Source organism: Lithobates pipiens, unplaced genomic scaffold (assembly GCF_037356315.1).
Source record: "Lithobates pipiens isolate NorthernLeopardFrog02 unplaced genomic scaffold, aLitPip1_a1.2 Scaffold_16, whole genome shotgun sequence".
In the NCBI taxonomy this organism is placed as follows: Eukaryota; Metazoa; Chordata; class Amphibia; order Anura; family Ranidae; genus Lithobates; species Lithobates pipiens.
Genome location: NW_027507748.1, coordinates 216976871 through 216995158, shown reverse-complemented (window position 1 = coordinate 216995158; position 18288 = coordinate 216976871). Strand labels below are relative to the sequence as shown.

The 18288-nt window shown below is 47.7% G+C and overlaps 1 protein-coding gene across 1 annotated transcript in view; it reads left to right on the top strand.

Annotated features, from left to right (window-relative positions):
• The window catches only part of NUDC (nuclear distribution C, dynein complex regulator), a 72132-nt gene that overhangs the window by 11511 nt on the left and 42333 nt on the right, over positions 1-18288 (top strand). The window contains exons 3-5 of the mRNA XM_077481034.1: positions 11584-11778; positions 15232-15300; positions 17462-17575. Coding sequence (XP_077337160.1) covers positions 11584-11778; positions 15232-15300; positions 17462-17575 — 378 coding nt within the window. The remainder of the gene's footprint in view (positions 1-11583; positions 11779-15231; positions 15301-17461; positions 17576-18288) is intronic.

Here is an 18288-nt window from a genome sequence, read left to right as displayed (position 1 = left end):
AATGCCTGCCCGCTCCAGGGTGAAGGCGGCCTTAAGTAATAAGTGATGCAGAAAATTTCTTACATTTAAACATTTATTAAACAAAACAAACCTCCAATCAGTTCACTTGTATGTATAATTTAATTAAAAAAACAAAACCAAAAAAACTATATATTAAATATACAAACACAGGTAATCAAAACTTTTGGCTGAAAAAAAGGGCTAACTTTACTTTTATTTATTTTTAAATCCGTGTATTTTTTCCCAAAAAATTTAGTTTGAAAGACCTGCGCAAATACCGCGTCACATAAAATATTGCAATAACCGTTATTTTATTCCCTAGGGTCTCTGCTAAAAAAATAGATATATATAATTTTTAGGGGTTCTAAGTGATTTTCTAGTAGAAAATACAGGATTTTTACTTGTAAGCAACAAGTGTCAGAAAAGATTTAGTCTTTAAATGGTTAAACTGAGAACTTTGCACACAGAGCTCAGTACATTGAAGAAGAAACATTGTACCTCTTTGATCTTTTCTTGGCAGACTGCCCAGAGAGGAGGAAAGTCCTCCCTTGATTAAAGCGGGGTTCCACCCTAAAGTGGAACTTCCGCTCATCGGAACCCCCCCGGTGTCACAATTGGCACCTTTCAGGGGGGAGGGAGGTGCAGATACCTGTCAAAGACGGGTATTTACACCCACTTCTGGGCATAGACTCCCACTGGAGTCTATGCCTCTTCCTATCCCTGCGCGCTGTCTGCTGGGACACACGTGGGTCCCAGAGACAGCGCGGACAATTCCTATTGCGCTGCGCGACTCGCGCATGCGCAGTAGGGAACCGGGAGGTGAATCCGCAATGCTTCACTTCCTGATTCCCTCACCTAGAATGGTGGCGGCAGCAGCTGGGAGCCGATCGATCGGCCTCGGCTGCTGGCATCGCTGGATCCTGGGACAGGTGAGTGTCCATTTATTAAAAGTCAGCAGCTGCAGTTTTTGTAGCTGCTGGCTTTTAATATTTTTTTTCACAGTGAAATCCCTCTTTAAGTTCAGGCAACTTACATTGGCTTCTATTACAGAAGTCTTTTGCAAGTCGCGCTGAACATATAATCTGCCTTTTTATCAGCACAATCGGCCGATGCCGATTAATTAAATATCGGTTGACCTCTAATATATATATATAATTATATTCTTTATTTTTTGTGGTGTTCATGTACAATGGCTGGCTGCTCTGCTATAACTGTATGGCAGTGTAGCCAGCCATTGCACAAGATCACCGCCACAGCAGTACAATGTCACCAGACCAGTGCATCAAGGCCCAGTATCACCATAAGGCCTCGTTCACATGTGCGGTGCTCTCTAAAGAGAAATTCATGTTCAGATTGCTTTTCGGAAAGCATTTGACATGTGGAGAGGAGATGTTTTTATCACCTCCACACCACCTGCTTTAAACCCTTGGACCTTGCACAAGCACACCCATTCACTTGAATAGGTCACAATCAGTGGGTGCTACACCTGACAAAAGTGACAGGGTATAATTCCTGGCCCGGCTGCCAAGCAAAGCATCACAGCTGCAGCATGTTTACACCCCTGGCATCTGCTTCTAAAGGGGGGGTGGTTTGGAGATGGTAGTACCACTCAACCGTAAGGTCTTAGGCCGCGTACACACGGGCGGACTGTTCGCCCAACCTTGTCCGCTGAACAGTGTTTGGGTGGACAGTCCGCTCGTGTGTGGGCTTTCAGCGGACAGTTTCAGCGGACAGTTGGACGGACAAAGTCTTTCGGAAATTCCGAAAAACTGTCCGCTGAAACTGTGTTTGAGCGAACAGTCCGCCCGTGTGTGGGCCTGTCCGCTGTACTTTCGAAATGAGCGGACTGTTCCCGCTCGGAAAGTCCGCCCATTTCGAGCGCGTGTACAGGTAGGCGGGGCCCGCGAAGGAGACGTCGCGGGCTCCGCCGCCTGGAATGGGCTTAAAGGGGAACCCCAACGCCGAAAAAAATCGGCGTGGGGGTTCCCCCCAAGTCCACACCAGACCCTTGTCCGAGCACGCTACCCGGCCGGCCAGGAAAGGGGGGCAAGCGAGCGCGCCCCCCCTCCTGAGCCGTACCAGGCCGCGTGCCCTCAACATGGGGGGTGCCTTGGGGAAGGGGGGGCCGCGCGGTCCCCCCACCCCAAAGCACCTTGTCCCCATGTTGATGAGGACAAGGGCCTCTTCCCGACAACCCTGGCCGTTGGTTGTCGGGGTCTGCGGGCGGGGGGCTTATCGGAATCCGGGAGCCCCCTTTAAGAAGGGGGCCCCCGGATACCGGCCCCCCACCCTATGTGAATGAGTATGGGGTACAATGTACCCCTACCCATTCACCTGTGAAATAAAGTACAAAAAAAAACACAACACATGGAAAAAGTATTTTATTGCACAGCTCCGGGGGTCTTCCGTCTTCGGGGGTCTTCTCGCCGGACTCCTCCGCTATGTGTGTGTAGCTCTTTTGCTAGCGGAGGAGTCCGGCTTTCTTCCTCCCCGCCGCCGGCCTCTTCTCCCGACTTCGGGGGTCTTGTCCCCCTCTTCGGTTCTTCTGCCGGGCCACCGCGCCTTCTTGTAGCTCTTTTACAGGCGGTGGCCCGGTCTTCTGTCGCCGCTGTCGTCGTCGCCGCCGCCGCCGCCTTCCGTTCTTGTTCTTCTTCTTCTTCTTCTTCTTCTTCTCCTGGAGATGTTGACTCGACGAGCTCTCCGGCCGGAATGCCAGGGACACGCTCCGCTGCCACTTATATAGTGACAATGGGGCGGTGTCACATGGTATATGTCACATGGGTTGGTCACATGGGTTGATGTCACATGGGGACTATGACATCGTAAGGGGGCGGGGTCACCATGTGACCAACCCATGTGACATATACCATGTGACACCGCCCCATTGTCACTATATAAGTGACCGCACAGCGCGGCTCTGGCATTCCGGCCGGAGAGATCGTCGAGTCAACATCTCCAGGAGAAGAAGAAGAACAAGAACGGAAGGCGGCGGTGGCGGCGACGACGACAGCGGCGACAGAAGACCGGGCCACCGCCTGTAAAAGAGCTACAAGAAGGCGCGGTGGCCCGGCAGAAGAACCGAAGAGGGGGACAAGACGGGAGAAGAGGCCGGCGGCGGGGAGGAAGAAAGCCGGACTCCTCCGCTAGCAAAAGAGCTACACACACATAGCGGAGGAGTCCGGCGAGAAGACCCCCGAAGACGGAAGACCCCCGGAGCTGTGCAATAAAATACTTTTTCCATGTGTTGTGTTTTTTTTTGTACTTTATTTCACAGGTGAATGGGTAGGGGTACATTGTACCCCATACTCATTCACATAGGGTGGGGGGCCGGTATCCGGGGGCCCCCTTCTTAAAGGGGGCTCCCGGATTCCGATAAGCCCCCCGCCCGCAGACCCCGACAACCAACGGCCAGGGTTGTCGGGAAGAGGCCCTTGTCCTCATCAACATGGGGACAAGGTGCTTTGGGGTGGGGGGGCCGCGCGGCCCCCCCTTCCCCAAGGCACCCCCCATGTTGAGGGCCCGCGGCCTGGTACGGCTCAGGAGGGGGGGCGCGCTCGCTCGCCCCCCTTTCCTGGCCGGCCGGGTAGCGTGCTCGGACAAGGGTCTGGTGTGGACTTGGGGGGAACCCCCACGCCGATTTTTTTCGGCGTTGGGGTTCCCCTTTAAGCCCATTCCAGGCGGCGGAGCCCGCGACGTCTCCTTCGCGGGCCCCGCCTACCTGTACACGCGCTCGAAATGGGCGGATTTGCCTCCTCCTTACGTGGGCGAGTCCGTTCATTTCAAAAGTTGAGCGAACTGTTTGCCCAACCTTGTTCGTCAAACAGTCCGCTCGTGTGTGGGCAAGTCCGCTCATGCAAATTTTGAGCGGACTGTTTGCCGAAACTGTTTGACGAACAAGGTTGGGCAAACAGTCCGCGCGTGTGTACGCGGCCTTACTGCCACCCAACCTTAGTTTGAACAAGTACTAATAGTACAGAAAGCCAGTGTCTCAATCGCCACCACACCAGTCCCAGTATCGACTCTCTTGATCTGTGTGCATCCTGCCATTGTATTAAAAGGAATGGAAGGGACAATTTTTGATGCAGGAGGGCTCAACTGCAAGGCTTTACACCCCCCCCCCCCCCCCACATGTCTGAATGAGCCCCAATAGTGAAACCAGCTTACTCGGAAGGAGTAGCAGTATGCGTTTTGAGGTGAAATTCTAAGCATGTCTAAGCTGTGTGTTAGAAACATTGTAATAATTGACAACTTTGTGTGGCAAAAATGGCATTTTCAAAAGACACCCTATACTTTGGAGTGTTTACTTTCAAAAATGTGGCCAGTTTCTGAGTGTCTATCCCGTTATGGCACTTCAGAGACTCAAGAAATGTAATAGTTAGGAAATTAGATGCACAATTTATGATCCTTGAAAGCCCAAAGGTGCTTCTTCGATTTTTGGTCCTTCTATGCATCTATGTGAAGAAGTCTCACTGTGGTATCCCCATGCACCCAAGGGGTAGCAGAATGTTTTTTAGGATATAAGTATGCCTTTGCTGTTTGTAACAGTTCAATCTTGAATTGATTAAAGCGGAACTTCACCCAAAAGGGAAGGAGGGAGGTTCTGCTTGTTTGCTGACATATTTGCTACCTTTTTGAGGTGGGGTGAGCGGGTACCAGATTTTGCAGATACTCGCTCCCACTTCCAGTCAGATGCGTTGTGGCGATCTGAGCCATAAGTTGGGCCCCCCTTCCCCCGCAACCTTCTAAGACACATCACAGGTCCCAAAAGACTCCAGGGCCATTCACAAAGCGATTTGCACACGTGCAATAGCAAACCAGCTGTGAAACCTTAATTAAAGAGGGATTCCACCTACAAAAAAAATATTAAAAGCCAGCAGCTATAAATACTACAGCTGCTGACTTTTAATAAATGGGCACTCACCTGTCCCAGGTTCCAGCGATGCCGAGGCCGATCGATCACTTCCCGGTTCCCTACTGCGCATGCGCGAGTCGCGCAGCGCAATAGGAATTGTCCGAGCTGTCTCTGGGACCCGTGTGTGTCCCAGCAGACAGCGCGGCAGGACAGGAAGAGGCATAGACTCCCACGGGAGTCTATGCCCGGAAGTGGGTGTAAATACCTTTCTTTGACAGGTATCTCCACCCCCCTCCCCCCTGAAAGGTGCCAATTGTGACACCGGGGGGGGGGGAGGGTTCCGATCAGCGGAAGTTCCACTTTAGGGTGGAACCCTGCTTTAAGATGCTAGCACCTGAAGCGAATTGAAGAATCGGCTTGGGTGCTGACATCGTTGGAATCCTGAACAGGTACAGTAAGTGTCGTTATATTAAATAATATTTCTCTTTCGTTCATTGACGAACACAGCATCTTCATCTTGACCTTAGGGTTATATCGCCCTTTCTGGAGAGGACTAGGCAAAACATGTTAAAGACAGCAAAACTGCAAAGGACCGCCCAGGGGGTGGTCCCACTGGCTATAACCCCTTGCACTGCATCCAGCAGCTCAGTTTTTTTTCTGCCTAGTGTAGGAGAAGGACCTGACTCCCGGTGGGACCAATGGTCCTGGGAATTTATTTTCTTTCTGCATTTTTGATTCCTGTGATCTACAATTAACAGCTGGGCTGGGTGACAGGCTGGATAATATAGACCCTGGTAGTCTCCCCAGCCTGGCCATTGAGCATGAGCAGACCTTAGCTATGCGCTGGGTCGGCCACGTCATGCCCCTTTTGATCCAGGGGCGGCCGGTGAGCTATAAGCTCTGGGGCACACACATGAATGGGCTACTGCCGTGGCCGACGGCAACCCTGTACTGCTCGGGTGATGGGTCTGTTCGTGGAATGCATCCAGCAGTCCCTGCAGGAGGGGTAAGTATGGTTCCACTGGTCTCTGCAGGATGGAGCAGCTGGGGATTCTCTGGGAGGTCGACTAGGGGGGTCTCTCACTCTCCCTTTCTTCTCTCCCTGTCCCTTCCCTCCGCCGTGTGACTGGGAACATGGAGGTGTGGTGCACGTCCTTCGGGGGCGGGCTCTAGGTCCTGGCAGGGGGCTTTGTTGGGGGTCCGCTCGTCCTCTCCCCTGTTTCTGGGCCATGGTGGGGTGTTTTGGTGTGTACGCCATGTGGAGAGGCCGCCGCACAGACAGTGGCCAGTTTTTTCCTTTCGCCCATTCTCTGGAAGTCCGGCGGCCATTTTCCTGGCGCCCTCAAACGTTTTTTGCGGAGGCGGCCATTTTCTAGTAGCCTCAGCTTGTTTTGCCTCTAGCGCCGGGTGCTTATTTCCTTCTTGAACAGCTTGCTTTTTACACAGAACACATCATGGCTGACACAGGGGAGAGCGGACCACAGCAGCACAGGGCAGTACCTGGGTCGGGGTTGTGAGTCCTGCGGGGGGCCCCTCAGTCTGTGGCAGCTAGGAGGGTGGACATCTTGCCTTAGGTCCCTAAGTGGTGACAGGCGAGTGTGGGTCAGCATGGCGTCAGAAGCTAGCACTTCTTCCTCAGACATCCCTGTTATGGCAACCGTTTCCCCTGCGCCTGCGGTGCCTATGGAGGCTCTGTCGGCGGTCCTGGGGTCCTTTGTTGCCAGGGTGGAAGCGACGTGCGGGCACAAGGGAGGTAAAAAACACGCCCTCCCCCACCGTCTTCTGGAGAAAGCTCTGATTCAGACTTGGGTCCCGCTGTGGCAGGAGGCCCCTGTTCTGACATGTCAGAGGATGTGGACCAGGACTGTTCGGACAGTGAGAACGACTCCGTGTCCGGGTCAGCTCAGGAAAAAGCGATTGTAGGAGCACTTATCACAGCAGTGCAGGATGCCCTAAAGAGGATACGGCGGGAGCATCTACAGAGGTGTCGGTCCCTTTTGGGTCCCAGAAGCCGGCCCGCGCGGCTAAGGTGTTTCCTTAGCTAACTTATTTATTTACAAGCAGTGGGAAAGCCCGCAGCAGGCCATTTTTTAGTCCCAAAATGCATGGCGGTGCGTTACCCCTTTGAGGAGCGTTTCCTAAAGAAATGGACATCTCCTCCGATTGTTGACCCCCCAGTAACCATGATTCCGGTGGAAGGGACCCCTGCTTTCAGGGACCCTGCCGACATGAAAGCCGAGGCGGTTTCCCGGTCCATGTTTACGGTGGTGGGGTCAGCATTGTGGCCAGTGTTAGCCACTGCCCTGGTGTCACAGATGCTTACTGAATGGGCTAAATTGTTGCACCGTGAGTTGGAGAAGCAAGAGGCTTCCCCGGTCTGCGTGGAGCTGGCGGACCAGTTGGTGCAGGGCCTTAAGTATGTCTGTGATGTGGCCTTAGATATGGCCCCCTTGCTCTCTAGAGCCTCAGTATGAGCAGTAGTGCCTGATTTGGCTGAAATGCTGGTCTGTGGACCAGGCATCTAAGAAGGCACTAGCAGATTTGTGCTCAGAAGTAGATTTTTCATCCGTCCAGGTCGGCAGGTAAGCTTTTCCAGTCCGACAAGGTGCCCGCTGAGGGGAAAATAGCATCCCTGGTTTCGCAAGCCAAACAAACCTGCTAGAAAATCTGTCACATGAAGGTTTGCCCCTGCCTGACTCTGGGGTGGGGGGTTGCCTTCGGGAGTTTGCAGATCGGGGGACCTCCCTACTTTCTGACCAGTGGGTCTGCGAACTGGTTTCGTCAGGATACCAGAGAGTTTCTTTCTTGTCCACCAAACAGATTTTTTCCCTCCAACCTTCATCTTCTTCCGGCTCGTCTGGAAGCCCTGTTCAGGGCAGTACAGGACCTGCTGCTGCGTGGGGTGATAGTACCTATACCAATGCCGGAAAGGTTTCAGGGATTCTACTCCACTCTGTTTGTAGTCCCAAAAGAAGGAAGGGGTCCGTCCGGTCCTGGGTCTCAAGGCCCTCAACAGCTTTGTGAAAGTACAAAGGTTCAGGATGGAATCAGTTCACTCAGTGGTCGTTGCACTCCATGAGGGGGATTTCCTGGCGTCCCTGGACATCAAGGACGCATACTTGCATGTCCCCATATGCATCAAGCATCAGAGGTTTCTGCAATTTGCAGTCAGGGATGGGCACTACCAATTTGTAGCTCTCCCTTTTGGCCTGGCGTTGGCACAGAGGGCCTTCACCAAGGTGCTAGCCCCAATTCTGGCTTTGCTAAGGCAGCGAGTGATCACAATCATGGGTTACCTGGACAACCTCCTAAGAGCAGCATCCACCTCAGAATTAAGGGAGGATGTAGCAGTCACCATGCAAACTCTTCGGGAGTTTGGTTGGGTACTGAACCTCCAGAAGTCGGTGTTGGTGCCAACTCAACGCCTGGAGTACCTGGGCTTGCTTCTGGATTCCTCAGAGGTGAGAGTCTTTCTCCCTTCGAACAAGCTACAGGCTCTTCAAGCTGCGGTGAAGTTGTTGGTTTCCCGCAGGTGGTCGTCGCTGCGTTTTTGCATGCGAGACACTTTTGAGGTGGTACCGTATGCTCAATTACACACTCGAGTCTTTCAAAAGGAGATCCTGTCCACATGGGACAAATCTGCGTTGTCCCTGGATTGTCCAATTCGTGTGAGCCAGCTAGTCAGGGATTCCCTGCTTTGGTGGCTGAGGTCATCTGCCCTTCGGTCCAGAAAGTCGTTCCTTCTTCTCCATTGGATGGTGATCACCACGGACGCCAGTTGGGGGGGAGTTTGGGGCGCCTGCCGATCAACGTGCTGGAACTTTGGGCGATTAGGTGTTGCCTCTCCACATGGTCGCAGAGGCTGCAGGGGCGTCCGGTCAGGATCCAGTCGGACAAGGCCACGGTGGTGGCATATGTCAATCAACAGCGAGCTCAGCTGCAGCACTGGAGGTCACTTACATCCTGCGGTGGGCAAAGTGGCGCGTGCCTGCTCTGTCGGCCGTGTACATTCCGGACGTAGAAAACTGGCAAACGGACTACCTAAGTCATCAGATGCTGGATCAAGGGGAATGGTCATTGCATCCGGATGTGATTCTGCTCCTTTGCCTAAGGTGGGGCACAGCAGATGTGGATCGATCTCCTGGCCTCTCGACTCAATCGGAAGGTGCAGAGGTTTGTGGCCAGGTCAAAAGATCCCTGGGCGGACGTGGCAGACGCGTTAGTGGCTCCATGAGGGTATTAACGGCTGATTTATGCCCCCCCCAACCCTCCCACTCAAATTTCTACCACGTCCGCTTCGCAGAGTGGAGGCCGAGGGGATTCCGGTGATTCTGATTGCCCCAGATTGGCCTTGACGTCCTTTGTACGCCGACACAGTACGAATGGTGGCGAATGTCCCTTGGCGGCTGCCGATGCGAGAGGACCTTCTGTCGCAAGGCTCAATACTTCATCTTGCTTTACCGTCACTGGCTTTAACGGCATGACTGTTGAAAGCCAGATGCTAAGGAACCGAGTTCTGTCGGATTCGGTAATCTCCACTATGCTGAGGGCACGGAAGTCATCTTCTCGGAAGATTTATCATCGTACGTGGAAGGCCTACATCTCCATGTGTGAGAGGTGGCGTCCGCGCACATACTCAATTTCCAGGATCCTGCTGTTTTTTGCAGCGAGGAGTGGATCAGAAACTTGCCTTAAGCACCATTAAGGGGCGGATATCATCTTTGGTTGTCTCTTTTTCAGTGACCCTTGGTGATTTATTCATTGGTGAGTACATTTGTTCAGGGGGTTCGACATGTAGCCCTTCTGGTTCAACCACCGCTGCCTCCGTAGGATTTGAATCTGGTGCTCTCGGTGCTTCAGAAACCGCCATTTGAAAATATTAGGGAGATCCCCTTATTGACACTTTCTCAGAAATAGTCTTTCTAGTTGGCTATTACATCTGCCAGGAGGGTTTCTGAGTTGGTGGCCTTGTCATGCAAGTCTACCTACTTGGTCCTCCACAAGGATAAGGCGGTGCTGCACCCACAGCCTTTGTTTCTTCCAAAGGTTGTTTCGGCCTTTCATCTAAATGAGGACATTGTGTTTCCGTCTTATGTCCTCGGGCCGTCACACCCCAAAGAGATTGCTTTGCATTTCTTGGACGTGGTCCACGCTCTGTGGTTGTATCTGTCTGCTACCGCTCCTTTTCGGAGGTCGGACTCGCTTTTTGTATTGGTGGCTGGTCCAAAGAAGGGCCTTGCGGTCTCGTTGGCCACCATTTCTCGGTGGATCAGACAGATTGAGGTTCAGGCTTATGCCATAAGGAGGCGGGAGCGTTAGTTTCCTGTTCTACTAGGGCAATTGGTGCCTCTTGGGCTTTCCGACATGATGCGTCTGCTTCTCAGGTGTGTAAGGCGGTGACCTTGTTATCCGTTCACACTTTCACTACATTTTACAACGTTGATGTGAGCGCATGTTTGGATGCTTGCTTTGGCTGCAAGGTTTTGCATGCGATTGTTTAAGGTTGCAACTCCTCTGAGGAGCTCTGGTTGTTATGGTTGGAGTTATTTTCTTGCTGTTCCCACCCCTCTTTTTTTTTTTTTACACTGCTTGGGGACGTCCCTAAGGTCAAGATTAAGGTGCTTTGTCCGTCGATGAACGAAAGAGAAAATAGTTTTTTTGTACTCACCGTAAAATCCTTTTCTCTGAAATTCATTGATGGACACAGCACCCACCCCTCCTATTTATGTTTGTACTGCTTTTGACGAACTGAGCTGCTGGATGCAGTTTGAGGGGTTATAGCCAGTAGGACCACCCCCTGGGCGGTTCTGTGCAGTTTTGCTTTTTTTTAACACTTTCTGCCTAGTCCCCTCCTGAAGGGCCGATATAACCCTAAGGTCAAGATGAAGATGAAGTTCAATGAACTTTTGAGAAAAGGATTTCACGGAGAGTACAAAAATCCTATTTTTTAGCTGCTGACTTTTTTAATTCTTTTGGGGGGGTGGAGCTCCTCTTAAAGTGTTTGTTAAAAAAAAATATATTTATCCTGTTTCTTTAATGCATTTTATACAGCACAGTATTTGTGCTGTGTGATTTACCCCCCTGTAATACCTGGGTGATCCTGCCCTCCCCCCTGTAAACTGACCACGGTGCATCATGGCTGCTGAGTCTGACACTGTGGTCAGTTTGTGTATCCGTCATCCGCAGCCTACTATCTGCAGCTCTCCTCTCTGCTACAGTATCCTCCTCCCATCTCCCCTCTCTGCCTCTGAGCTCTGTGTGTGAGCCACCCCACCCCTCCCCTTCTATCACCTTTCCAGCAGCTTGCACATTACTGCTCCCAATCATTGCCAGCCCCTCTGCTAGGATTACATGATGTATGTACCATATGCCATTTTCTAAAATAATTTTTATAAATAGAGTTTTTCTTATCCCTGATCAGCGTTCACGTGACTGCCTGGCACTGTCTTCCTCCAATGTTTTTATTACAGAGGGAGGTCACATGACCGCTCTGCAGACAAAAGAGCTCAGCCCCTCCCTCTGTAATACATACGTCGGAGGAATACAGCGCCGACTGTCACATGACTACTGATCAAGAAAAACAGTATTGATAACAAGAATTTTAGAAAAGGGCATATAGTATATACACCATGTAATTCTAGCAGAGGGGCTGGCAGTGGCTGTGTGCACTGCCTTAACAAACACTTTAAGTAGAAGAATAAACCTACAAACTGTCATCTTCTTTGTTCCAGCTAATCAGTGATGCATTCAAGCACCATAATAAACTAGCCCAAGCAGTCAAGGAAAAGAAGGAGGCTGAGCAGCGAGAACGAAAAGCTGCAAAGCTTGAGCAAGCTGCCAAGCACAAGCCTATGGAGCCTGGAGAACCAAGGATCACAGAGCTAACTGATGAGGAAGCAGATAAACTTCAAAAGGAAATTGATAAGGTATGGAAATGTAAAATGAATGTAAAGGAAATATACACATACGGTGCTTATTGTGTAGTACCTGCCATTAGGAGGACAGTGAAAATTTTAGCAACTTTTCATTTGATTTCTTTAAAAATTAAAAAAAGGAAAGGAAAAGTTTATCCCAGGCATATTAAACACATATATGCTTATAGGAGATAATTGTATGACTTACAGGAGTGTTGGGCAAACAGATCTTTATTGGTTGAGTGCACCTTCCTATACTGTGCCACCAATATTAGCTTTTTAAAATGTCTATATGCTGAATATTTTTCTTACTTTGCACTAATCTCACCTGTAAAAAAATGAGCAGCTAAGACCATAATGATATCAATCGTCCAAAAATGCATATGTGAAAAACTTTCTAAGCTAAGATATAAAGTCCACTTTTTCATTTTGGTAAAGTGCTGCACAAACTGTTGGTTCTATATAAACCTTGTAGAATGGGGAAGTGGCCGGCTAGCGATGGTGATGGCCGCTTGACTCTGCAGCTCTAAACACTGACAGAGAGCCGGAGCCTTCTACAAGCACCCAAAAATGGCATTTTTTGTGGGTACAAAGTCGGGACCCTTCAGGCTACATGTCGGCAAGAGAAAAGAGCGGTACCAGGTGGGCAGAATGATGGACTTCTTCCCGCAGCAGCTCCAGCCAAGATGGCATTACGCATCCCTGCAGATCTCAGAGCGGCCGCTCAGATGTAGGGGGGAGAACAGCACAGCGTTCTCCTACTGACACCAGCCGATCCGTACATCATGGAGCTCTGTCCTCCCAATCCTTATCCACCTCCTCTAGCCCTGTGAAAGCCAAAGTGAAATCGCATCTTCCATCTAAGTCTGCACTAATGGTGAGTAAACCATTCACATGCTTGAACGACACTAGAGAACTCCATGACTCCATGTTGAAGTTCCCCACAAGTGATCAGCCTGTTCTTGACCCAACCTTAAAGGATATGCTAGTGTCACTGAGGAGCTCAATCCATTCAGACATTATTTCTCTGGTGCATCAGTTTAGATCTGACATCAAGGAAGTGGGTGACAGTGACACATATTGAAAATAAAAATGGGGGAGTTTGCAGTGACGTTCAACAACTTAGTTGACGCCCACAATGAGCGGGAGGGTGATATGATCTGGATGAAATCAAAGCTGGCAGATTTGGAAGACAGATCCAGATGAAATAAGGGGAATATCAGAAACAGTTAAGCAAGCCGAGCAGAACACTTACTTTACCAATGTCCTGAAGGTGTCTTTACCAGATCTACCATTTGAAGATCTGGCTATTGACTGTATCCACAGGTTGCCAAAACCCAAGCATATCTCTGCACATCTCCCCCGGGGATACAATTGCCGCATTCACTACTTTTAGACCAAGGAAAAGCTTGTTGCAGCTTTCCAGAATGTGGAGCAACTCCCTGAACACCTACAAGGTTTATCTCTGTTTATCGATCTATCTGCCCATACTATGCAGCAACGGAGGCAACTATCATCAAGCCTTTAAGGAACCACATTCCTATCAATGTCGATATCCAGTGAAGCTTCTCATTACCAAAGATGACCACAACTATACAGTCACCTCCTTGGATTATGGTCTCCGCCTCCTGAGAGATTGGCGTATCTTAGAAAAAGATCACCCACTGAGGCAGGGCTCCTATTCTCCTATTTATAGCACAGAGTTCCTTGCATATGAGTGCGCTCACTTACCTACAAAGCGACAGTGCTCCGGGGATCTTAAATGGTGTCCCCTACAATTTTGCCACAGCTTACCCCCTGTGATTTGCGGTAACAATCCACTCAGATTTTATTATGGAATCGCATTTATTTTTCTTCTGTCAAATAAGCCTATGGGATTTTGGCTATAGTTCAGTGTTTTTTTTTTTATTTGTGTGTGCTGTTCTACTTTACTTTTTGTTTTATTAACTTCCTTTTGGAGTTTTTGGATCTGTACCCCAATACCTAATGTTCTTGCTAATCTCCAAGTCGTGGGACCAACCTTACACTCTTACTGGCTGCCCACATCATAACTGCTGACTTCCTATATTCATTTACACCTGACACCGAGGCAATCAAGACTCTGCCCAGTTCCATAAACAGCTTCAACACCAAGTCACCTGAGCCTTATTCTACTTGACCTCATCCCGACCTTAGTAACACAATCCTCTCCATGGTGTAGTTCAAACTGTCTTAACAGCCCAGCCAAACGGCACATGTTATGGAGGGAGGCACTGCGGCTTAATTGCGACACCCTCTGCCTACAGGAGACCCATTTTTCTTCCCAAAAACCTCCCCGCACAGAAGATTCCCCTATATTGTAGCCTCTATTGCCCCGTCTAAGAAAAGAGGGTTGTTAATTGCAATCAAGGACACAGTGGCTTTCAAGCTTGTTACTTAAGAATAGGATCCCCAAGGTTGCTATGCTGTTGTGGTATGCTCAATCAATAACTCTCTACTATTAACATCTACCTTCCTAATGTCAAGCCATACCTCCTCACTGAAGAAGATATGAAAAGTCTCCAGGTGACCCTATCGCACTTCCTGGATGCTTCTTGTCTTTTCGGCATATGGTGTTGCCATCTCGCCACAGAGAGGGACTACTACTTTTTCTCCCATGCACATGAGACCTATTCTTACATAGATGTATGTTTAGTCGATAAATTTGTCCGGCAAAATGCACACAAATCCAACATAGGAAATATTTCCTGGTTAGACAATGCCACTGTGTCCATCACAGTGGGGGGGAAGTCGCCTGGAGACGAGAGCTAATAGGTGGCGCAACAATGTCCTATCGATGTCGCACCCAGACAATAAGAGGATCATACAGCAATCCCTGAAATCGTTTTTTGAGTTTAATGCTTCATCTACCACTGAATCCTTTACACTGTGGTGCTCACAAAAGGCTTTCAGTAGAGATGTAATGTTCAAGCTTAGCTCTGCCACAAGGAAGCACAGGGCACAGCAGCTATCCTATCCACTATTAAATGACTAGAACAATACCACAAACAAGCTCCCGTACTATACACCCTGAACTGCATAACTCAAGCAAGACTTGAACGTAGAACACTACTATCCCAGCACCATTCACAAGCAAAATTAATGTTATCTTACTTTTACCACCACGGCAATAAATGTTTTTGCCCAACTCGGAGATAAAACAACCAAGCACAAATTGTGACACTTGTCCCATCCTAAGAAAAAATGACTAAACCCGCAAGAAATAGCCGACCTGTGAGGGATAGCAAAAATGTACAGGGGGATAGGTTTAAGAATTTCTTTATTGTACAGATGGACAAAATAGATTTGCAGACCATCAGATTATCTATAAATGGCAGAGAGAGAATACACACTTTACCAATGACATTTAAATGCAAAAACTTAATCGTATTAAACATGAGGTGTTTTTGTTGAAATCATGTATTACAATTTTTTTTGTTCTAATAGAATAAAGCCAAAGAGCAAGAGCAAGATAAGCCCGCTGTTGACACAGATAAAAATGTGGTTGTTCAAAAGGTAATATTGAGTATTTTCACTTCTCTCTCAGCTGTATCTTTGTATTATCTATTTCTCATCTATCTCTTTGGTTATCAACCTGTTTTACACATGTAGGGTACCCAAAATATTAGTGCCTCTCCACATGTTTTGCATAATGCTTCTTCAGGGGTAGTATGAAAATGAAAATTGTGTGGTCCAGATGCCAGCATAGAGCACTCTTTTCGCTGGCTGAGTGCACTGAAGCATGCTTCATATGCCCTAGTTTGAGTGAACAACCCTGTCCATTTGTGAAAACTTGGATTGCCCTGAATTACTCCTGAATGTGTGTTTGTGGGTGTCTGTAATATCCACTCCATTGGCGGCTCTTTGGGGAGGACTTTTGCTTCCAGTGCCCTGTGCTGACGTCTGGACATCCTAGTGAATTTATCATTATTTTACAATTTTGGCTATATGTATGAAAAAGAGTGATGTAGAGAGTAGTAGAAACGTAAATGTAGTGGAAACTCTACATACTCTACACTTCCTAGTAAAATACATATTACTCTAGTATTCTACTATACTCACAGGGGCGTTTCTTAATGAATAGCAAAGTTTTTGTGTAATATGTGAATCAGTATCCCTTCTCCTAAAGGGTGTGTAGCGGAGATATGTATGTCTTCATCCAAGGCATTTCGAACGTACTTTCAGGAGTAGAAATTGAAGAATCCTTTGTTCGTTCAATAGTTGGCTTATTGTTCAGAAAGATAAGCAAAGACAAGATTGACATCTGGTAACATATGGCATGGCTTTGGCTTCTAAGGTGGTACTTCTGGTGTTTCATTTTCCAAAGTGTAGGGTTCCTTCTCTTCCCACCGATCTCTCCTTCTCCTAATCTTACTCCATTCTTATACTGTTTCATGTTATGTCAGCATATCCTAATAACTTCCATATTTGCATGCATATATATATATATATATATATATATATATATATATATATATATATATATATATATACCTAATATGGTTCAGTCTATAGATAAGGAGCATAACTCCACCCATTGTCCTGACATAGTAACTCAAAAATAGATATACTTTACTCAGACAAACCACTCCTCTCTATACTTTGTGTTGTTCTGTGACCTTTAGAAACCATCCCTTATTACCGTACATATAACTTACATATATTTTCAGAAACTTTTATCACTTAAAATATTAATTAACTCAAAAACTTCTAACAATGTACTAATAAAATATTCAGATTTTCTGAACTATGGTGTATGAACTTTTTTTTGAGAGCTTACACTTTAAAAGTCCCACATTATATTTGGTCTTCTAATGGTTCTGGGATGTGGTGCTGCAGATCACCCAATATATTTGTAGCACTGAGGAGCCACTGGATATAACGACTCCATGTAATTGGAGGTGAAATACATGGCCCAGGACCGGTAAAGCGGCGACCTGTTGTCTCACAGTGGGTGACTGCGGGACTCCAGGTCAGTAGGATGGGGGGGTCGAGGAAGGCGGTCCAGTGTAAGTTCACCTTACAAATTTTCTGTAAATGTGTACTTGCACATTAAAGTGGAACTAACCCCTTCTATCCTTTTTAACCAAGGAAGCTGCCATCTAGGCCTGTGTTTCATGTGCAGTTGCCATGATGCTGCACATGTGATCAGTTATGGCCATTTGACAGTTTGCTTGAGAATTCAAGCAAATACCACAATTGTTATTCATGGCATGCCTTAAATGTAAGAACCCTTTCCCACTGGGTCGTTTTGCAGGTGCTATTGCGCTAAAAATAGCCCCTGCAAACCGACCTGAAACAGCCGCGGCTGTCTCTCCAATGTGAAAGCCCCGAGGGCTTTCACACTGGAGCGGTGTGCTAGCAGGACGGTAAAGTCATGCTAGCAGCATCTTTGGAGCAGTGAAGGAGCAATGTATACACTGCTCCTGCCCATTGAAATCAATGGGGCAGTGTGTCTATACCGCCGGCAAAGTGCCTCTGCAGAGGAGCTTTGCAGTGGTTTTTAACCCTTACTTGGCTGCTAGCAGGGGGTAAAACTGTCCCGCTAATGACCGAATAGTGCCGCAAATCTGACGCACCTCCTGCCCCAGTGTGAAACAGTTAAATTGATATGTTTAGTTATGTTTAATACATGCTTGATAAAGCTGTTTTTTTTTTTTTTTTTTTTTTTTTACAGGGTAGTGATGATGAGGAAGAAGATGAGAAAGACAAAGGAAAGCTCAAGCCAAATTCAGGCAATGGAGCAGATCTTCCAAATTACCGCTGGACACAAACCCTGTCAGAAGTGGATGTAAGTAGTGAGGGAGCTTCAGAATTAAAATGTTACTAACTGGGACACTAGGTTTTTCAACATTAAACCCTAAGACAGTGTCAAATAAGTATTGTACCTACCTTTTAATATTAAGGCAGTCTGTCTTATGGTTAGTTTCTTTAATAACACTCATATGGAATATTGAAGTCATCTGGAGGAATACTGGAGGGTGTCTCCAGATTGAAAGAGTAGATATAGGGGTAAGGGAAGTGGGTGATGCTCTCCATATAGGTAATGTTTAGTTGATGGAATCATATTGAATCTATGGGTACCAAGTCTTTTCAAACCACATTATTTGTTGTTCAAATTGTTTGTCAGGGCAAAATTAAGGAAAAAAAATGCACGCAGCACATCTCTGCAATACATACACTTATTCCCTTATTTAATTTCTTTAAGCACTGCCATACCAGCCGTTTAGGCCATTCTGAACTATCATCACACTGAAAACTGAAACTGGACAGGAAGGGGGTGTGACATGCTGGTCCTGAAGTGGTTAATAATTTTTTTTTTTTTACTGCATAAAGGACATATGCATTTTGAAAAACACATTTCCATTACTTTCTGTTACAAATGCCAAGGCTGTACAAACACCCACAAAATTACCCTTTTTTTAAAAATAGACACCCAAGTTGATTTCATTTTTTTGTTATTTTTTTTTTTTTTTTTTTTGTTTTTTTTTTGGGGGAAATTAA